The 23,433-nt window shown below is 37.8% G+C and overlaps 1 protein-coding gene across 4 annotated transcripts in view; it reads left to right on the top strand.

The window, feature by feature from the left end:
• naaladl2 (N-acetylated alpha-linked acidic dipeptidase like 2) overlaps positions 1-23,433 on the top strand; it is a 317,992-nt gene that overhangs the window by 72,262 nt on the left and 222,297 nt on the right. For all 4 annotated transcript variants that reach the window (XM_082156237.1, XM_082156236.1, XM_082156238.1 and 1 more), the window contains exon 2: positions 20,447-20,945. In XM_082156237.1, coding sequence (XP_082012363.1) covers positions 20,447-20,945 — 499 coding nt within the window. The remainder of the gene's footprint in view (positions 1-20,446; positions 20,946-23,433) is intronic.

Below are 23,433 nucleotides of genomic sequence, written 5' to 3'. Positions count from 1 at the left end.
TGGTTTGAACCAGTGGTCCCTGTCTTCTGCATGAGTCAGCAAAACGCTATTGAGTGAGCAGTTACTTTTGTCTATAAAGTTAATAAGGGGAATATTTAAATCACAGCAGCAGAGGCGCCAAGATATTTGTTCGTGATTGGTAATAAACCGGGTGCAGTGTTGATGCGTGATTAACAACATGTATTTAATGGCGGCTGTATTACAAGACATGAACCACCACAGAAGCTTGTTATATCCTCTTTTTTTTCTTTTTTTTTTCTTGTAAATGCTGCACTTGACTTATCACTGCTAAATGTCAAGTACATGCCACTACTAGATCTGAGGAATGAGATATAGGACTTAAAGATGTTTATCTGTTCACACAGAGCTGATATTGCTAAATACATTTGGTTTTCAGAGACTTGACACTTCAGAAAGCACTAAAATTGTCATAAAAAATGAAGCTGAAAACCAACGAAAAAAAAAAAGAATCCAATAACTATACTGTTAAAAAAAGGTTATTCAGTCCAACCTGTAAGAGTGAATTTTTTTTCAGTAGAAAACAAGATACATATTTGTTATAAATAATTGTTTTTGCCTTTCAATAGTCACTGTGGTCTAAAAAGCTACATTTTTGGTTTAAGTCAGCCAGCATTTTTTTTTTTTTTTTTTTTACTTCTCAACTTCTTTTAGCATCAAGCCATGGTTGAATATCAGACGTGAGGTCTCAGCTGTAGGCAGACAACCGTGAAAGTCTCTTAGCCATGGCTGCTTCAGTCAGGTATTATAAACATCACGCTCCACTTTTCCCATACCTGGGGCGTACACCTCAGATCGCAATCTACCCCCAGACCGCAGCACTGCGGTACAGTATACGCTGGCCTTTCTGCTGCCGACTGCCATGTACACCATTTCAAACCTCCTACTGCTGCCACGCTGAGTTCTGGTCTCTCTCAGTGACCCATTTGAGCTTTGCAGCCTGGTGATAGCGAACCAATTTGTAAGCCCCCCTCATGTGTCACAGCATCTCTTTTGAGACATGTAGATTACCTTCACAAGTACATTTTAGAGGGCTTTTTTCCCTCATCTAAATCCACAATTCCCGGCCTTTGTTTTGCATAGAACAGGGGTCACCAAACTTTTTTCTCTGGGGGCCACATTATCGTTCCTGACTGTGATGGGGGGGCCAGGTCAGCTATATACCATAGAATTGTATGACCCAGACCAAAATGACCACCAGCAGGCCTCATTGTGTAGTAGAGATTACTAGTCTGGCACAGCCATCCCCACTACTATATCCACACTACTATATCAACACTTGATTCCTGGCACATATTTGTTTATCTTTACTAGTGGTTTGCAAAAGTAGTAATCGAGTCTTGACACTTTGTTTTATTTAAGTTATTCTTCACTTTAAAAATAATCATTGGTCCACTGTTCTTTGAAAACTCTGCACTCTCTATTAGGGGTGGAACGGTACACAGAAGTCGCGGTTCGGTTCATACCTCGGTTCAGACCTCACGGTTTGGTACGAGTTCGGTACAATGGAGGGAAAAGCAAAACAAAAATGCAGAAGGCTTGTGCATGTCTCAGGCTGTACCACCAAAGGAAAATAAATTACTTAAGCCTTGTATTTTTTTAAATAAGTTTTATTAATAAAGTAAAGGCATAGAACCAGTTTATTTGTAGTGCACTGACAATAGTTTTATATAATTAGTTTATTAATTAAATTAATACAAAGACAAAAAGACCTTGAGATATGTTTGGTAATTGTACCTGAATGAATTGAAAATTAATTTGCTACATTTCAGATTAATATATTTGTTTTCTTTAAAATTTTAATTAACAGTAACTTAAACACTTTGCAGTTTGAATGATGTCCTGTAAAAACTAAACGACGGAGTATGTTTTTATGTTTCCACTGTTCAATCACGCCCGCGCCTCACTCACACACAAATATCAGTAAACACTGCGACTTTTCGATCGCACCCACACCTCTCTCTCAACATATTCCAGCATTGCAATCTTTACATCGCAGCCTGCTTCAGAGCTTCAGTAGTGGGGGGCAGAGGGGCTGGGGGGCCAGTCAAAAGGGGGTGGCGGGCCTGAGTCGGCCCGTGGGCCTTAGTTTGGTGACCCATGGCATAGAACATGTATGTATACTGTAGTTTGCATACACAAGTATTTGTACTTTAAGCAGTTTAAAATGCACTTAAAGTTTGACAATGGGTCATGGTACTTTTTGTTAAATTCTGAAATTTAAATATATTGATTAGTTAATATTAGTTAATAATTGTTCTTTTTGTGTGTGTGTGTGTGTGTGTGTGTGTGTGTGTGTGTGTGTGTGTGTGTGTGTGTGTGTGTGTGTGTGTGTGTGTGTGTGTGTGTGTGCGTGTGTGCGTGTGCGTGTGTGCGCGCGTGTATGCGTGTGCCGTGTGTGCGTGTGCGTGTGTGAAGAGGTCCACTATATATATATATATATATATTTTTTTTTTTTTTTTTTTTTTTTTTACATGACATATGGCATCTATTACCTAAAGCATCTGCGACCTGATCACAAATAGATTAAGCAATATGCAGTAGTTTTGATACCAGAATTAGAAAAAAAAAATGATTAGCCTAAAATCTATATTGCGAAATATTTTTACGACTTTTAACTACCCTTTCATTGTAGATTTCCCACCTTATGAATTCCAACACAAATGTATTTATTTGTTTATTTATTTCACTCTTTGGAGGCCTTTGTTTGGGCACAATTAAATTTAATGAATCATTTATTAGTAAGTGTTCCATTGACAATTTGAGGGGTTACAATTCTAGACAAAGGGTAGGCATCTATGTATATGCTTTCCCTTTGTGTAGAATTTTGCTTGAGAAATTAACTGTATGAAAGTTAAGGAGCCATGAAATTAAATACTATGGTTCCCTCTCTATGTTCACAGCTCATTGAGACAGATGCTCTGTATTTTCAAACGAAAACCCAAAGCTTTAGGTCTGAAATGATAATATAACACTGTTAGATTTGGCCATATGATATTACGATGGGTTTTACACCAGGTTAATGCAAGATGACATTTTTTCAAACATCCAGTAATTACGGCTCTTGTTCATGCCATCATTATTACTACTGTAATAAAAATGGTCATTGTTGGGGGTAACGCATAATGTGAGTTACGTAATCAGATTACTTTTTTAAGTAAGTAGTAAAGTAGCACTACTTTTAAATATACAACAAAATATCTGAGTTACTGTTTCAAATAAGTAATGCAAGTTACTTTGTTTTCCCACTTGACTGACACCTCTCCTGTCCCAATGTTGAGAGAAATTGGAAGTAAGGTTCAGAGGCATTGTGTGCACTGTGTGTGCAAACTCAGAATATTAACCAGTGTCTTTGCTGCTGACCTCCGATGATCCAATTCAATCATACTGTACCAATGAGCAAACATGCCTTTAGATAAACGTCACATTTGTCTTTCATTGTGAGTGTTGAACTATCTTCTCCCGTGGCACAGAATGGCAGCACAGTTGAAAGTTTTGTTTGAATTGTACAGTCATGAATTTGTCATTTCCTTCGCCGGAAACTTGTTCAATTCACTTTTGGTGTTTAAGGCGTAATATTCTAACGCATTAATTTTAAAAGTAGCTTTCCCCAACACTGATTATGGTTACCTTTGACCCCTCGTATATTACTCAGCAGCAATGCCCTAACGTCTACACCTTTTTTATATGACAGAAACATATTATTGTCAGGATTATGCTTTGTTTCATTGTTTGTTCCTGTCATCCTAAATTGACTTATAGGGGCCTTTTACATGACAGTGTTTTCAACTAAAAACGGAAAACTTTTTATGCGTTTTGGCCGTTCATTTCCTCAACAACAGCGTTTGGTGGCCTGAAAATGCAAACTTTTGAAAACAAGTGCAAGTTTTTGAAAACGATACCGTTATCGTCTCAGTGTAAACTAAAAAAACGTGAATCTTTGAAAACAGTGATGGCATGCACATGCATATTGTGTGCATAGTCTATAGGCATGCACATTTGAATGAGTAGTGCACAGGCACATAGTCTTTCTTTACAAAGGGACATCGCCAACTACTTGTCTGGCATGTATAATACAGCGTTTTTAGTCGTATTCGCGGATCCGTGTGAACGGGGAAAGTTTTGATCGTTTCAAACATACTCTTAGTTTCCAAGTCTGTACCAGTTTCATTCAGTTCACCTCTTGTCAATTTATTTATTTATTAGTTCCTTTGTTTAGTTCTGCTATAAGTTTTGTTCAGTTCTTTGTCCTGTCTCGTCAATATTAGTGGACGTGTTTGCCTTTTTTCCTGTGTTTTCCCTGCATGGAATTTTGGATCAAAGACTGTTCCCTTGAATTATTCATGTTTTGTGCTTTATTGTACTACAGCTACAAGTGATAACTATTTAATGTTGTAATTTTTTTAGAATTATTCAAATAATCTCAAGTAATCTCTATAAACACAATTTAGCTGTACATTAGAACAATGTAAAAGCTATGATATTCATCACTTCCACATTAATCACAGTGTAGAGGTTAATTATAAAACAGCCGCATTGATACGTCGAACAAGAAGCTCTCGGTAGCAGAGATGAAATATTTATTAATCTGTTAATCAATTGCATTAGATTCAAGCTCATTTTCAAACGCACTAATTGTTTTTCATTGCTTGCAGTTGAGAGAAGTGAGCTTTTTGTAGCGCTAATTCAATTTATTCCCATCCGCAGCTGATGATTAATGGAGCGAGGTGGCTAAAATCTATCACACATGCAGAGGTGATTATTGCATTATGTACTTCTGAATAAACGCAAGGTCAGTGGAGCCCCATGGCAGCTCTTTATTCCCACTGCCGTCTTTCATTTGCACAACATGGGTTTATTGCCACTCCAGCATCTTGTTTAGTCCTTGGGGGAATTAAGAAAAAAGATAGAGATTAAGGATTTGTCAGGATTAATTAATAGAGTAGATATGGTGCCTCACTGATTTTTTTAAAGAATATATCTCGTGTGGAAATGAGAATAAGAAAATATTCCTCAAAGTTTTGTAGTTAGTGAAAATCGAAAGTAAAATAAGAAATCTTATTTTACAGACACAGAGCCCCTAGCGGGAAAGGCCACTTGAGGTGACCCCACTGCCGCATTTCAAAGAGAACCTTGAAACAGATAGGAAAACTTCCCTTTGCTCGGGACTGAAGACAAGAAGAGAATTTCCTGTTCCAGGGTTATTTTTTTATAGCTTCAGCAGATCTTTTTAGTTTTCAATTTTCTTTTTAAAGGTGCTCTCAGTATATTTTGTTCATTCAAAAAGTTTTACATGACAAGATGAATATTACTTTTGAAAGATATATTTAAAATGATATACTCTCATGAGATGAACAGTAAAGTCAGATCGGCAGCTTAATAAAAGCTGTTTTACTTTACATGTGAGGTCTCCTTGTGAGGGCGGCCATTTTGAGATCACATGACTTGCCCTGATCTTTGACACCCATGTTGACGGCACTTTGTCAGAATAGATTAAATTCGGCTAATTTCCAAGCAGATATCTACAGTATAATGACATTTTGAAAACTTTTGATTTTTCATGATGCTACATCTACACCCCTACGTGACAAGATAAGTCCAAGAAGCCATAATAACCAGCGCAACTTAAAAGTACTGAGTGCATCTTGAATTTTGACTAGTCTAGCAAATATTTTACAGGTGGGAAAGAAATATGTACTAAAGGTTATGTTGTCAGGTTACGTGCAGTATGACACCCATGCAAACATTTCCCTCAGAAGAAGATAAATACTCCAAGGGGGTTCGTGCGCAGGAAGTGGCTGCAAGGGGATTATTTGCTGAGAGAGCTCTCTCTTTCTCCCTCGGGGGAAATGCTTCATTCCTGCAGCAAAATGAATGGCCAGAGAATATAGATTTCTCTAAATGATCCAACACTCTTCACCCAGAGAGGAGCTATCAGCTCTCACTGCACCTGACACTGGAGCTTCAAATCATGGCTTTCCAAGCAGAAGGACTATCCTCATGATTAAAGACATGTTTAGTGGTCTGAAATATGACCGTCCCCTGTATCATTCTCGATCTCTAAGAGTATGAATAGAGAACTGTGACACAAGAGGCTTTAGAGGAGTGATAAAGAAAAGCCGTACGTTCCCTACAGGGCCCTCTCATACCACAAAGTATTTGTCATTGTTTCGTAATACAGGGTAGTTTTGCAAATAACAAAACCTATTGATGGTTCTTGGGAGTATAGTGCTGTAAACCTTGTTTTTAAGTGAAATACTCAGCGGACTGGTCTTTTTTCCAGGAAACCGTATGAAAATGGTGACCATGTTGTTGCTTTGTAGCAACCGGGCTGGTCTTGCTAGTTTTAAGTAGTCAACTGTTTTCCAATCCTGCTCCTGGAGAATTTACCCCCAACACACTTGCCTTTTAATTTGTTTATGTAATTCTAAAGACCTTGCTTGTTCAGTAGAGCCCTTTGATGCAGAATTTTATTTTATTTATTTTTAGCAAAAGATGAAAGGAATTGTTCAAATGTCATTTGATTACATTTTACATGATTAATTAAATTGTTAAAGTTGTATGCATTAATTTGATTGCCACAATTTCTTTATAATAATTTTGGTCACACTTTAGATTACTGTGAATTGAACCCTAAACTAAAGTGTTACCATAATTTTGTATTAAATCATAAAACAGAGAATCCAGAAAAATTCAAACACAGAATTTCTGAAAAATAAAACGCATCTCATAGGGCCATATTTTTCTTTACATTTTCATATATATATTTTTTTTAAGTTTTAGGAATTCAATTCAAACATCTGTTTGGGTCATTACAATTAAAATTAAATAAAAAACTGAATACAGAAAAAAAAAAGGTTGAAACAGAAAACATGTGAACTTCAGAATCAGTATCTGCCTCTTATGTGAGTGCCTGTTGACTCTGAGCCATTTTTCCACTCTGCAGGGCCGATACTTTGTATTTATACCCTAACGATGGCATAATCCATTTAAGAGTTTGTCTTGGGTCATTATTACCTGCTGCAGAGCCATCTGTTGGCAAGGTCTGAGGGAGATGGCTGCCAGGTAGCTGGAACCCTGAATTGGATTGAAACACAGGGGTCTGTAACGCAGGGCAAGAGTAGAAAGGGGGTAGAGGAGGGTGCCCACTAACCAGATGGTCAGGGACTCCAGCCTCCTCACATTGCCAAATGGCCCTGAACATATTTAAGAGTACATTTTCAAAATATAAATAAAGAGTCTATTTAAAGCAGGAGCTTTTTATAGATAGGTTGCAACTCTTGTGGTAAAAAAAGCAGAGCTCAGAAAAAAAGTAAAAAAAAAACAGAGAAAATCCTATATTGTACTACTGTTTAGAAACTTAAAATAACACTTTTTACTATACACATAGATTTTCTACCATTTGTAGGGAACTACTATGATCTTTTAGTGGGAGATAAAGTACAAATCAGTTGAGGACAACTCATTTGAGTCTGAGTACAGGCTGAGACTTGTGTTATAGCCAGATATGACAGCTCCACAGCAACACGCATCATCGCAGATGAGTATGAGTTTGCCACAAGTAAATAATTAGACACGAAATATTGATCTGAGTTGAAATATTTTATTAGGTCTTTAAACGCAAAGCTTCCGCGTTATTTAAATAACATGGCCCGTTATAAGATTTCTAGCAGAGGTTGTCAGGTTTTGATTTGTTATCGGTTGGTCTTTGATCGAATCCATGATGCCATGTATCTGTATGTAGGAGGTTGCAAAAAGTATTTAAAAGGGGGCAAATAATTGTTCCCAACGTTTTTTGGAGAAAAACATTTATTTCATAATGTGATTTTCCCCCCACTTTCAATTATTTTACTTCAATGAAAGGTTAGATTTTTTTGCATTTAAACTTTTTTTTTTTACAGCCATTGTTGATCATATTTACCAAGGGGGCAAATAATTCTGACCAGCACTGTGTATATGTATATGTATGTATGTATGAATATATATTTAATGCCAAGATATTTATTTATTTTGTAAGTAGCTGTGTATAAGTGCACTTATTTAAACAAATAAAATAAAATAAATTAGAAAATAGCATAAAATAAAGTTAAAGTTAAGATGCTTGAGAGACATTAATGTGTTGGGCCATTGATGTTGTTGCTCCGTTTAGCCTCATACAATTCTGGGACATGTACTGTATACTCTGACGGGAAGACACACGAACTTGTCCGATCTCTTCATCAGACCCATGGAATTCCATTCTCCAGTGAGCGCCGTGAGATGACGGCCAATTACACCTGCCCAACACATCACAGTTGAGTCAACAGCCTGTGTGTCATGTCCATCATGTTTGTGTATACTTCTGTCTTTGTGCTTGATTGCCCGGGTGTATGATATATTTTTGTTGTAAAAAAAGCCCTATAGAGGTTGGTCTTGCTGAATCAAAAAGCTCCTTCATTACTTCTGTATGTTTTGCCAGTGACGTTTGACAGGCTCTGTGTCCATCTATCAGTGTGATACAGATGGGAAAGACCTTATTTGCAACAAAAGGTGACTTCTGTTTGTGTCAGGGTAGGAAGATAATGACTGATCTGTGTACACAGGAACAGCGGCGTGGTTTTGTCTATATATAGACACTCTCTCAGTGGCTCCGAGTGACTTTAACGAAGAGGATCTTGATAAGACTCGAATAATTGGGGAATGCAGGCTAAGAAAGTGATGTTCTCTTTGATCAGTGGTCTATCTATGATCATTAATAAATATTCAGAGATGATATCAATTGTCGAATTGGACTCGATTGGGCGAGAGGAAAGGAAGCCACGTTTGTCTTCTATAAATGCCTTCACATCAAACCTGGTTAGACAAATCCACACTTGAACCAAATTTATGTGACAAACCAGGCTGGATGACAAATTAGCCATCCATCCTTCGCTATTGAGTCTCGAAAAATCCAGTGCTATCTGACTATAGGTTGTTATCAACTAATAAGGCTTTTGAGAATAATAAGCAATATATGGACTATAGCTATATCTCAGAGATGCATACAGTACGTGTAAGCAATTTGTAAGAATGAAGCCCCCAGCCAGTGTCCATTTGTCATGTATGGTAAAGATCAAACACTTTCTGACTGAGCCGGGAATACGACCTTCAGATTAAATGGGATTCAAGGTCGCCATTTCATTGTTTGGTCAAACATGCTTGAGTTTGTCATTCCGCAAATTGTTGCATAAGGAGGTTTGTGCTATGACTAGAGATACTGTCACATTCAAAGATCACTTTACTTGATTGTAGATCTGTCATAATCTTTCAGTGTTTGGTCAAATTACATAGAAATATTTATACATGCATATATCATTTATTCTCTGTAATGTATTAATTATTTATTATCATTATTTGCTTATTTTTTTAATTATGAATTTTTTTATTAAATGAATTGGATTTATTTGTCTTTTTTTCTCTGTAATATCAGGGTACAGCTCCGCAAAATAAATAACTGTATTTACGTTTTTTTTAATGATCATTTAAAGAGAGTCTTCAAGTTCACGTTTTTCATGTCTAGCAACATTTCAGCACAGAATCAATAATATGCTCTTTTAAAACACTGTGTATCATAACATGAACACAATTAATCCTGTAGGAGTCAGTGGCTTCCTAAAAAGTAAGGTTAACAAACATGCGTATACATGCTTTGCATCTCTATCGACGCACTGGATTTGAGCACTTAAAACAAGACAGTCGACAGCTTTTGGAAAGGATTTTTATTAATTTTTTCTTAGTTTACATTGTATATTTCTTAGACTTGATAAATTATTCTGTTTACCAATTGCACATTACCAGATAAACACTTACTAAATCTTTCCTTTTAAGTTGTGTGCACAAGCTGTCATTTCTAAGGGCTAATTCTTAGCCCTAGCCAGATGAGGTGTTTAAAAAAACAGCTCTCATCCTTTTGTGCCCCTTGATACTAATTAACTAAACAATGGCTTTTTACTGTTTGTTTTTCAAGGAACACTTGGCGACGGCAATATCCTATAAAACCCTAAGCCCATAAATGCGTCTTTTCAAATTCCCAGTTTAAGTCTATGTTTCTAATAGGTACCAATGGGAGAAAGTGGAAAAACTTTGAGTCTCTGGATCACCTGGTCTTAGAGGTTGTGCTTTATGTTCCAGTTTACAGTGCTATTGATTTCACACCTACAAAACAGGATGTTTGGTCTTTCTGCCGTCGCCATTAGCAGAGTGCCTCTATGGAGGACAACCATTCCTCCTTTCTGCATTTCAGAGAATTTTAATGAATGATTGTTAGTCTAATTCTGGCTTTAATGGTTTGAGTGCTAGCCATAATCCATTTGAAATAGTACAAGCTGGATTGCCTGCCTTTTTTTAGCAAATGTGTCTGATCCAGCATTTCAGCCTATACTGGCAGATACAATATCTCTGTGTTTAGTTTAGTGTGATAGATGTCCTCAATAACGCTGATGCTACTTTCGAGCCATTCAAAAGAATTCTCCCTGTCTGTTTCTTCTTCTTCTTATGGAACGTAATAGACTTGGGTAATTGATTAGATGCTTGGGGGCCGATGTGTTTTCGCAATAAGTGATTTGGCTTTTTGATTTGGCTTTATCTTCATTGTTTTAGTATCCGTCTCACCTGTGTGCATTCATCTGAATACACAAATGACACCTTATTCACATATTCACCGCTGGGCAGCATTAGTTTTACTGGTGCTATCCCTCGTTTTAAAGAATATTGCAGAATAACGCAACGGCATCTATTTTATCTTATGGTATGCCATTTTAGAGCGATCCCATTACCATTTCTAAGCATTCTTGTAACATTTGCACATACATTTTCACACAATTGGATGGACAGTGAACTCATCTCGGGTTACTAAATGTAACCTGAGTTCCCTGAGAAGGGGAACGAGACACTGCGTCCAATGGGGAATACCTCCTGCATGACAGGTGTCTGAAGCATGTGTCAAAACACGACAATTACATTGGCCCGGCGACAGCCTATGACGTCACTACTGGTGCGACCAGAGTATAAAAAGGCACCTGTAGTACACGTCATCCTCTTTCTTGTCTTCAGGAGCCGTTTCTGACACGTGCTTCAGAAACCAGTCATGCTGGAGGCATTCCCCATTAGCGTCCTAGTATGCAGTGTGAGTTCCCATTCAAAAGGGAAACAATATCAGAAGGTTTGACAGCATTTAACATGCAATTGTTTTTGTGTATATACAACATTCAAAGTTTACAAAACTTCTGACATGAGGGTAGCACTGAACAAGTTCAGTATGTTGAATATGTTGAGACATGTTTTCTTAATCAACAGAATGCAACCATTATAAAAGTAATGAATGTGTTAAATGTGTTTAATAAATAGATGCTGTTAAAAATATTAAATTAATCTAATTTATTAATAAATTAACATAATCCTGTAAATTCCCTGATTAAAAATTCAATGAACTTTTAGTATTGTACAGCTCTAAAGTTATACATAAAGTGTTCACATTTTAGATAGTTTAAATTGTATCTTTCAGCGTCTATGCAAAGTATGATGATGGTTGTGTGTTAGAACCATATTTTGTGTAGAAACACATATGAATATAGACCATGTCTGCCAGGAGGAGCTGTTTTGATGAGCTGTCTATTCTAGTATATACTAGCAAATTCCCCTCAGTACTACAAATAATATCTAATTTATCTCCATTTTTCTCTCTCTTTCAATTTCCTCTTTGAAAACATAAAACATGCATAAGTGTTGTTTTAACAGAAATTGCTGGAGGAGGTCAACAGTAAAGCAATATTTAACATTCACCTTGCAGTTCAGAGGGAAAAAAAACAATCTGCCCCTATATCACTGTGGACTTGTCTGACCTCTTGGAAATGCCTGTATATTTTAGAATTTAATGTGAATGAGGCCTGTGAGACATGTAGCATGTACCCCTGAGGATGCATATTTTATTCATATGTCATGAAAATAGTGCTTTTCAATGCTGTCAAGGGCCCGGTGATGCTTTTGGTGGCATGGCCTATTTCTGCCACAGGCTTATGTTGTGTTTCACCTTGTATGAATTCAGAATGATTTTTGTAGGATAATGACGACACGTCTCTGTAAGTTTCGTCTAGCTCTGGGAACCTGTAGAATTGAAATCCATCAGCTCTGACATGATAAAAGCCATCGTCCTTATAAAAACTGTCCGAATTTTAAATCTGGGGTTTCTATGAACAAACTCTGTTAATCTAGTCTGGTACTTTACTTTATTTCCAAGAAATTCCTTTGATCCAACTATTTTGTAAAATAAGTGTTTTGTGAGGTATGTTTGAGGATGGAGAATGTCTGTTTTCATTAGCTGCAAACTTATTCTTTTTTGGACTTGTGTTGTTGGCCCGATGCAACATGACTGACAGCTAGTTTCATGCCTTCTAACTAAGGTAACTGACAAGGTCATGTCAGAAGTGAAGACAGGTAAGCGAGACAACACTGTGAGATGTCTCTCTTCTCATTTCCTGCTCGTTTTTCTGTACTTTCCCTCGTCTTCACCCCCTGTGAAGACAAAAGAACATGATAATAAACACTGAGCGCAAAGACATCTGTATTTTTTTTTATTATATTTTCTGTGCCACTGCAGTTTACTTTTGTTATGTTTAATTAGTGCGGATACAATATCTATTTCTTATAATTACCAGCACTACAGAGCAAAACATCATAGTCTTAATGAGTATCTTTGTCTTGTTTACCAGTAAAATCTGTCTAAACATCCATAAAACAAGATGAATTTACTTGAGAAGCAAAACTATGTAAGATGATATGGCTTGTTTTCAGAGAACAGATATTTGCACTTCTTTTAAGCATAAACAAGATTTTTTTGGACTCGTTCAAAGTTTGATAATCCTGTCAAATGATCTATTGTTTGTTTGTTTTTTATCTAGAATAAAAGAGAAATATAATCATTAATAATATGAATTAAAATGATTTGTTGTCATATTAGATTTAGATTAAATCCGTGCTAATATGATTTTCTTACAATATTATCTACATGTGCACATAGAAAGTGGCGTAAAGCTATTATTTTAGATCTAATAAGTCTAATGCATAATTGATAGCGAATTCAGCAATTGGTTTAAAATTACATTTGACAGATGTATCGATTTTTGGCTGTTCCTCGCTTCTAGTGCAGCAGATCATTTTAACTCGATGTACAGTGTGCTCTGTGCAGGCAATTTGCTGTAGGTCTAACAGCTTGTGACATCCATGAGGTGCCCATGGTATATTAGGGCTTTGTAATGGAGAGGACACCATCCATGCTGGAGAAATCTTGTGGGAGTAAGGCCAAGAAACTTCTGGCATCTTCTGATAGGTGCCATTACTCTTGCTTTTCCCTGCATGCTCTCTCGGCTGCCCCAAGCAGTACCTGGGCCTTCCACCACTGGGGGTGACATGATCTACTCAGCCTGTCTTTACCTATTCCAGGGAAACATAAATGCTGTTTTGACGGGTTTCATAAATATTGATAAGATAAATCCAGAAACACAAGGTGTTTGCTATCCACTGGCTGTAGTTCAGTGAGTAACAGTGTTGGTCCTAGCATAAATCAAACTCTAACAAATAAAATGAGGGCCTGGACAAAACAATGTGGTTATGGTCCTGTTGTGAATCCAGCTGAAATGCACTTAAGTAAGGGAACTGTTAAGCAATTATTAGTCAATGACACTCGTTGTATCATCAATATTGCAATGGGTGTATGATATATAAGAGTGTCCATGATGAATAAAAAGGAGAATGTTTTTTTTTTTTTTATTGTAGATTAAAACATGCACCAAGTTCTTAGAAATGTATGTATTCATGTTGGTTTCATATGTTTTTTTAAAAGTGTAAATTTAATGACAATAAAAAAAAAAACAATCTATCTATCAATCAATATACTGTATGTGATTGGATGGATGGACGGAGATCCGTCCGTCCGTCCGTCCGTCCATCCATCCATCCAATAAACCTGACATTTTTCACTTTATGCTCCTGCTTCCACCTCACAATTATATAATAATAAATCACAGAAATAGCATTTTTGACCTGGCTCAAAAAATTTGCATCATGTCATTGAGTACGTTTACATGCAGCCAATAACCCGTTCAAAACCATATTAGCAATAACCCGGTCGCGCACGGCCATGTAAACACCGGCAAAAACCCGAATATGCTCATATCCCGGTTTTTAAAAACCCGGATATTATCCCTGGGGTACCCCTTTTCTAACCCGAATATTTGGTCATGTAAACGTGTATCAGCATATCCCCATCAAAAGGAACATTGATTTGTGTTCTGCGCATGTTCTATTCGCAAGGAATCTTGGTATTTTGAGTAGAGACGGCGCATACAAAAACCCGCGTGCAGTATACCGGAAGTAAACAAGAAGTAGAGGTAAACATGGCGAGAAGCAGCACAGCACCACACTTTTGGAGCGAGGAGGAAATCGCAAACAAAGGCGATCGCTAGCTGCCCCGAACTATTCATTATCCGCGTGCTGCTGCTGTTGTTGTTGCCTTTGGATACAGGAAGAAGAATCGGAAATGACGCACATTGCGTCTTAACGTTGTCCGTACGTCCAGACGCTAACCGTGCGTCGCCGTTTACATCGGGATATTGCCAATTGATTACAAATTCCATGTATACAGGAGTAACTCTCTCTACTCACGCATGTAAACGGGTTATTCTGAATGTTTTAGAAACCCAAATAGTGACCTTAACCCGACCATAACCCGATATTTGACAGCATGTAAACGTAGTCATTGACACATTAGGTGCATGTTTAGATTGGAAGCAGAGCATGTGAAGAAGCATCTTTTCCACTTTCATAGTAACATCAATCACTGAGGAAAAGCCATAGACGGTGCATTCCCCTCTACTTTAATTGATGGCTCTGTTGGGTAGTCGAAAGGCGTTAAATTACTGATGTTTCTGGTGATTGAACGTCAGCTGTCAGTCTGTGAGCAAAGAGCCGGAGGCACGGGTGTAGGAGGTGTGCAGAGGAGATGAGGGTTAGCGCTGTCCTGAGAGTTTGACAACCCATATCATTGCCCGGGTCAGAGTGTAAATGAAGCTCCGGTGTGGATTGCTCCTCTTGAACGGCGGCCTAGAATAATGGAAGTTTTGTGGAGCACTGAAGATTAATGTTGAGAGACAACAACACATCATTTCCACCTTCTCTCATTCTGTGAGGCCTATTTAAAAGTGAACGCATACAGACAAAATCATTCCCTTCATTCCTATAAAAGATTGAGAACAGAAAAATTCTGTACTGCAAATGATATAAAAAGACAGGGGTAGTGCAAATGCTCAAAGTGAATGTGCAAAATGTGTTGCAAAATCCTTGGCGGTGCCATTTTCGACGAAACGTGTATAGAATGGTAATGTTTAGTAGTTGCGGAGTTATTTCCCTCTATCAGAACAGATTTCTCCCCACCTCTAAATGACTATTTTAAGTGTGACTATCAAAGGGTTCTCCAGCTCCCTTCGCTTTGCCTAGTGCCGACAGCAGATATTTCTCTCTGTAATTTTTTAAAGGCAACCTATTTCAGGGACTCAGTTTGACTGGATAATGGCCCTGTGTGCAGTCTGGAATTTCTGAGCGGTTTGGAGTTTTGTCATTATCGATTGGGCTGTTTTGAGTGTGATGGCGTTGTCTGTTAAAGGGATAGTTAAATTTGATGGTACATAGAGACAATGGATTCTCTTTTATGAATTTGAGCCAACCAAGTCATCACCCTTAATGACCTTTTTTTAGCAGCAACAGTCAAACTGTGAGCTTGTACATCCCTCCCTGAGAGAGTTCTGTGTCTGTGTAAAGAGTGATGTGTGTCCAACTGGCACAAAACACTGGCTAATAATAATCATGGCAGCAGAGTTTAGTGTGCTTTGGAAATCTGGGATATTTATGGTTTTATTTAAAGAAAATACTTGTTTTCTGCAAGATACATTGAATTGATCAAAAGTGACAGTAAATACTTTTACATTGTTAGAATAAATAAATAAGATGTTGTTCTTTTGAAATTACTTTCATCAAATAATTTAGAAAATCCATTTCCATGGTTGCCATCACAGGAATAAAGTACATTTTGAAATATATTAAAGTAGAAAACAGTTTAAATTTTATTAATAGTCATTTTGCTGTGTGTGGTCCTGGTAAACCCTACATTTTGGGGACCAATTTATATATATATATATATATACAGTATATATACATTTTGTTGATGATGATTTTTATTTTTTATTTGGTCCCCATGAGAAAAACTTTTTATCTCACAACTGCACGTTTACATCCCGCAGTTCTGACTTTTTTTCTCGCAATTGCTACATTTACATTTAGTCATTTAGCAGACACCTTTGTCCAAAGCGACTTACAAATGAGGACTAAATTAAGCGAGTCATCGTGAAGAGGCAAAAACAACGCAAGAAGTTCTCAAAATACAAAGTTCAGGCATTGCTCAGAGTAGCATAAGCCAGACAAGGGAGGATTAAAGGAAAAGGAAATATTTTTTTTATGAGGTTAAGTGCATTGAGTTTTCAGTTGTCTTTTGAATGTTGTCAGGGATTCTGTATTCCGGATAAGGGTGGGGAGATCATTCCACCAGCATGGAACCGTGAATGAGAATGTTTCTGGAGAGTGATTTTGTGGCTCTCTGTGATGGAACCACAAGCCGTCGCTCGTTGACCGACCATAGGCTTCTGGTAGGGAAGTAGACTCGTAGGAGTGAGTGAAAGTAGGAGGGAGCTGACCCTGTGGTAGAGCTTTAAGCAAGCGTCAATGCCTTGAACTTGATGCGAGCAGCGAGTGGTAACCAGTGCAGAGAGATGAACAGAGGAATGGTGTGGGCCCTTTTTGGCTCGTTGAAGACAAGACGGGCTGCAGCATTCTGAATCATTTGTAGAGGTTTAGTTTCACATGATGGAAGTCTAGCCAGAAGAGCATTTCAGTAATCAAGCCTAGAAATGACCAGGGCCTGGACGAGAAGTTGTGTTGCATGCTCAGTTAGGAAAGGCCTGATCTTCCTGATGTTGTGCAGTGCAAACCTGCATGATCGAGCTGTCTTTGAAATGTGGTCTGTGAAGGTCAGCTGGTCATCAAATATTACTCCAAGATTTCTGACCGACCTAGATGGGGTGATTGATGATGAATCTAGCTGGATAGTGAAGTCGTGCTTTAGAGACGGATTGGCAGGGAGGCAGAGAAGCTCAGTCTTTGCCAGATTGAGCTGCAGGTGATGATCCTTCATCCATGCCGAGATGTCCGCCAGACTGATTGAGATCTGTGCAGCTACTGTGGGATCATCTGGTTGAAATGAGAGGAAGAGCTGTGTGTCATCAGCATAGCAATGGTAAGAGAAACCATGTGCATGTATGATGTGTCCCAGTGATGTGGTGTAGATGGAGAAGAGGAGGGGTCCAGTAACTGAACCCTGAGGAACCCCTGTGGTCAGTTGATGAGCTTTGGATGTCTCACCTCTCCATGCGACCCTGAAGGACCTACCTGTGAGATAGGACTCAAACCAGTGGAGGGAAGTTCCTGATGCCCAGTGATGAGAGGGTAGACAGAAGGATCTGATGATTCACAGTGTTGAAGGCAGCAGACAGATCCAGGAGAATAAGAACTGATGATTTGGAAGCAGCTTTTGTGATCCATAGGGCTTCTGTGACCGACAGTAATGCAGTCTCGGTTGAATGCCCTTTCTTGAAGCCATATTGGTTGACATCCAGCTGGTTGTCAGAGACAGGGAAGATTATACTTGGTTGAAAGCAACTCGTTCAAGTGTTTTTGCAGTGAATGGTAGGGGAGAGACAGGTCTGTAATTCTCTACAAGTGATGTGTTTAATGTTGTTTTTTTAAGCAGTGGAGTTACCCGAGCCTGCTTGAATGCTGTAGGGAAAATGCCAGTATGGAGGGATGCGTTGATGTGTTGAAGTGTGGGAGAGATGGCTTGTAGAAGGTGTGAGGTGATGGGGTCTAGAGGGCAGGTGGTAGGATAACTGGAGAGGAGAAATTTAGATACTTCTTCCTCGGTTAGTGGAGAAAAGGAGGAGAGAAAGTTTTTTGGCTGTGGGAGAGGTTGGTCTGGGCTGCTGTGTGTGTGGAGCTGAGAAATTACTGCTGATAGTTGTTGTTTTGTTGGTGAAGAAGTTAGCAAAATCATCAGCCGTTAAAGAGGAGGTGGGTGGTGGTGGAGGTGGACAGAGCAGGGAGTTGAATGTCTTGAAAAGTGATCATGTGTTAGAGGCGCTGTTGATCTTGTTGTGGAAATATGAAGATTTCGCGGCATGAACATCAACAGAAAAGGAAGAGAGCAGAGATTGATACAATCTCAGGTCAGATGTGTCTTTTGATTTGCGCCATTTCCTCTCCGCTGCCCTGAGTTCGGTCCGGTGTTCACGAAGATCCTCAGATAACCATGGGTTAGAGGGAGTAGCGCGTGCTGGCCTGGAGGAGAGAGCGCAGATATTGTCTTAAGAAGAAGTTAAAATGGAGCATAAGGTATCCGTTGCGGTATTCACATCCAGAGATGAGAATTGTGAGGGTGAGGGAAGAGAAGATGACACAGCAGAGGAAAGATGGGAGGGAGAATGTGAGCACAGGTTTCGTCTGAAAGTAACTGGTAGGGGGGTTGGTGGTACACGGGTAGTGAGTTGTAGATTAAAAGTAATGAGGAAATGATCTGAAACGGGGAGAGGTTTCACCAAAATGTTGTCTGTGATGCAGTTGCGTGTGTAAATCAGGTTCAGTTGGTTGCCTGATTTGTGAGTACCTGTGGTGATGAGCCGTTTGAGATCGAATGAGGCTAGGAGAAAGTCTATTGCATACGGCATACTGTTGCAATCTGGATCTTAATGGGAGTGGTAAGTGTAATAGCATGATATTCAAACGAGTTGTTATTGCAAAGAGAAGAGAGAGTTGAGTATTTCCAATTGTTAGAAATGAGAAGACCTGTACCCCCACCCCTCCCAGACTGGCGAGGGGTGTGAGAGAAAGATACATTTTTAGATAGAGCAGCAATAAATAAATTGCTAGTTTATTTCTTGCAATTCTGGCGACTTTTCTCAGAATTGTGAGATATAAACTTGCAATTCTGAGAAAAAAAGTCAGAATTGCGGGATGTAAACTCACTATTGTGAGATACAAAATCCTAATTTACAAAATTGTTCTACATCCTTCCCAATGTTGTCCACCGCATCTCCAAACATGTGCAATTTGAAGGCAATGGAAAGAAATATAGTCAATATCTGTGTAGGCTATATGCAATAAAAACATCATGTGTAATAAAGGGGTTCCCAATTTAAACTGATTGCTTATTTGAAAGTAGAAGTTAAAATCACTAAAATAATCATGATAATAAAGAACAACAAAAGCACAAACTAGTAAGAGGTACAGGAACACAAACTCATGTGAACATGTTCCATTTATTCTTTATTCATTTACAATAGTCCCTTTACTGTTACTGCTGTCATAAAAACGGATTTCCTTGTGTTACATGTAGAATTTTAAACTTATATTCTATGTTGGTTACACTTTATTTTGATGGTCCACTTTAGACATTCTACTAACTATAAGTAACTTTGCAACTATATGTCTACTAACTCTGATTTGAGTATTAGTGGACTGTATTAGATTATTAGGTTAGGGTTAGGGTTAGTAGATAAGTTGACTTGTAGTTACTTAATATTTTGCAAAGTTACTTACAGTCAGTAAAATGGGGAGCATCAAAATAAAGTGTTAGCAGATATTATGAACACAGTCTTCTAATACTCTAATGAGAGTTAGTATCAAGTTACTTAAAGTTAGTAGAATGTCTACAGTGTATCATCAAAATAAAGTTTTACCCTAAAGTTAAAGAAAAATACAAATAAAATAATGCTATTGGCGCCATTTGTCTGATGTGTTGAAGTCTAAGTTTAATGGAGAACCACTTGTCGTCAGTACAAGCCTGTTTGCAAAATGAAATTGTATGCGTGACTGTCTAACATTTAAAAATAATGCAAGTTATGCACTGAGGAAAACGCGTCTCAAAAATGATTAAATAGCACACAAACACATTCGTGAAAGAACATGACAGGGCAAGCAACATTACACTATTTGCTTCTGTTTGTTTTGTCATTCTCATTTTTAGGCTGCTTGGTTTTTGCTCTTTTCCTCCACTCTTTTCCAGATGTGGTTTTTTTTTTCCATAGAAATGCTTTATTCACTTGTAAAGTGACGTGAATGGATGTTTTTCATGCATAGTAAACAGATGCGATTAACCAATAATCAAAATCATTGCCGATTTATTTTCATTATCAATTTTATCAATTAGTTATTGCAGCCCTAGTATAGCCAAGAATTAAAGGTGTCAACACAGAAATTACATGTAAAAATAAACTAATTCCATTTATATCTGTGTATGTTTCTAATGTCTCTACAGTAACAGATATGGCGTATAGGAAAGTGCGTGCTGGCCACGGTTCTCTCCGTGTGCGGGATCTGGAGAGTGTGGAGCTTCACACAGCTTCCCTGGAACTGGAATGGGACATGGAGAAGGAGCTGGAGGAACCAGGCCTGGACCGTTTCCAGCTGGAGTGTGTGGAGCATCAACCTGTGAGCAGCTCTTCTGGCGGGGGCATGGACCCAGACCTGGAACCAATTCAACCCTCCGTTTCCCCTCACGGACGTTTTGAGCGTCTCCAGGAGGACCCTAATTACGTCTCTCGTTTCAGCCGAGCGGTACCCAAGGGCCAGAGATGGAATGGGACCTGCCTGGCTAAATACCTGCTAGCAGGGCTGGGTGTGTTTGCTCTGGGGCTGCTCATTGGACGATATGCCTTCAGCAGGGAGCAAGTGAAGGTAGAGCCAAGTGCAGACACAGATGTGCTGGAGAAGATTGTTCAGGGAATCACAGCAGAGAAAATACAAGCACTGCAGAGGTAAATGTTCCGTACTTTCCATCTATTGTCAACACACAGGTTTTTTTTTTTTTTTTTTTGAATGAAAGTGGAAAAATACAGTGGATCTTTTTACAGTAATAAATAAATAAAGGAAATAAAGGTTTTGCAGAAGGAATTAAGGAAAGGATTTGCACTATAGTTTGCTCAGCAACAACAGATGACAACAGATTTAATATCAACATCATAATATATGAACATATGAGGGTGTTCCCCTGGCTATGGGCTTTTTAAGCACTGAGATGTGTTTTACAGAAGTTTCATTTCACTGATTAAATTGTCTACTAATATCCAACAGTGGATACAGTATACTTGCTCCACAGGACAATTCAGTTATTTTTTTATTATTATTATTATTATTATTATTATTATTATTATCTTGGTAATTTGAAGCAACAAGTAGACCAGTAATAATAATAAAAAAAATATCTTTCACAAAATTTTACATTAAGCTTTTTAATATATTTGGATTATCCTTATATATCTATCTATCTATCTATATATATATATATCTATATATACACTGTAAAAAATGTCTAACCTCTCCAAGTCTGGTAACATTGGCTCAATGAGAAATAATACGTCAGACTAATTGAAACATTTTGATGTAACCAGTCACTAGAAATTTTTGACTTGGGGATGTAATTATTATTATTTTTTTGTGTATATCTCTCTCTCTCTCTCTCTCTCTCTCTCTCTCTCTCTCTCTCTCTCTCTCTCTCTCTCTCTCTCTCTCTCTCTCTCTCTATATATATATATATATATATATATATATATATATATATATATCAGGGCTCTACACTAACTTTTTGAACAAGGAGCACTGGTGCGCCTAAATAAAAAAATGTAGGAGCACAGACAAATATTTGGGGGCACAGTCATTTTTGTTGTATAAGTTTATCATTATAGTTTTATTATTAGAATTATTCAACAATTAAATTTACAATGCTCATTGTAAGGTTAAGAACATCAGACCAAAACTTTCAAACAAAAGATTTTCATTAAATTTTTATCGTCATGTAGATTTCATTTATCATTGTATGTAGGCCCTATGTTTCACATTTTATTTGAAATGAAGATCATGTCTGAGTCACTTGGCCAAGCTTTGTAGCCTGGTCGTCTTGACCTCTTTCCAGCAGACAGCCAATTTTCAGCACATTTTGTAGGATCAAACAGTTCCAGGGAGGGCCCCTCTGTGCTGATCCGAATTAGTAGGGCCCTATAAAATCCATTTAATTTTTTCCCAAATTCCGTTTTATTTTTTCCCAAATTCCGTTTTTTCCGTTTTAATTTTGGCAAATTCTGTTTTTTCCGTTTTAATTTTGGGGAATTCAGTTTTTTTTTTACCTTTTACTGTAATTTTAGTCGTAAAAAGAGTGTTTTTAATGTTAATGATTAAAATTTACACAAATAAAATAGGAATGACCCTAAATTTATTGAGGTAACAAATAAAATTCTAATTTTAAGAGATGTTAAATGTGGTTTGGTTTGTTTACATTAGTGAATGTATTAGGCTAACTAACATGAACCACGAGCAATACATTTGTTACTGTATTTATTAATCTTTGTTAATCTTAGTTAACCCTAACCCTGTATTTTTAATGTTACTTCACACAGTGCATTAAGCTAACTAATGTTAACAAATACAACTTTTCTTTTAAATAATGTAGGCTACTAAATGGTGAAATTAACATTAATAAAGATTAATAAATGCTGTAGAAGTGCAGTTTATTAATAGTTAATGTTAACTGATCTAGTTAACTAGAGTTTAATAAATGGAACCTTATTGTAAAGTGTTACCGATTTTGTTATACACCGAACCGATTCAGTGTTGGACAGATCAGTTGTTTTAACCATTCATTAAAGTGAATCGGTTTAAAGGAGTCATTAGTTCGCGAATCGGACGTATCATTCATTAGCAGACTTGTACGCGTTGTGTGATTATTCCGGCAGTTTTAGGACATCGCACAAGATTTGTCAACACAGAAAACATTTCATCATTGGATAGGTTTTGTTTAGTTTATTGAAAGTGTTTTTTATGTCAGCTGAATGGGCGGAACGCTTTTCAGAGAAGAAGGAAAGGTAAAAAAAATTTTTTTTTTGCACAATTCACACACAGCGGTAGCCTAATTCAGGGAAAAAAATATCCGAATGCTCCACGTGAAACCTCGTTCTTCCGATCTTTTACCATTGTGTCAATTGATTTAGATAAATAAGCGCGAGGGAGTGAGAGAGAGCAAGACAGTTTGAAGACGCGCGCGCGACCGGGCCTTTCTCTCTGCTCGTTCTTTCAGTAATATACGATTTTCCTCAGACATACGTTTTTCACACAAAAACAGAATTTTATTCCAAATATGTAAAATTCCGCGTTGACACTAGATTCCGCGTTAATTTGCCAATTCCGCGATTCCGTCCGCGATTCCGTGATCGCGGAAATTATAGGGCCCTAAAATAGTTCGTGTGTGGGCAC

This window comes from Leuciscus leuciscus (assembly GCF_965113295.1).
Source record: "Leuciscus leuciscus genome assembly, chromosome: 23".
In the NCBI taxonomy this organism is placed as follows: Eukaryota; Metazoa; Chordata; class Actinopteri; order Cypriniformes; family Leuciscidae; genus Leuciscus; species Leuciscus leuciscus.
The sequence above is the reverse complement of the archived record's forward strand: the minus strand, read 5'-3'. Positions and strand labels throughout refer to the sequence as shown.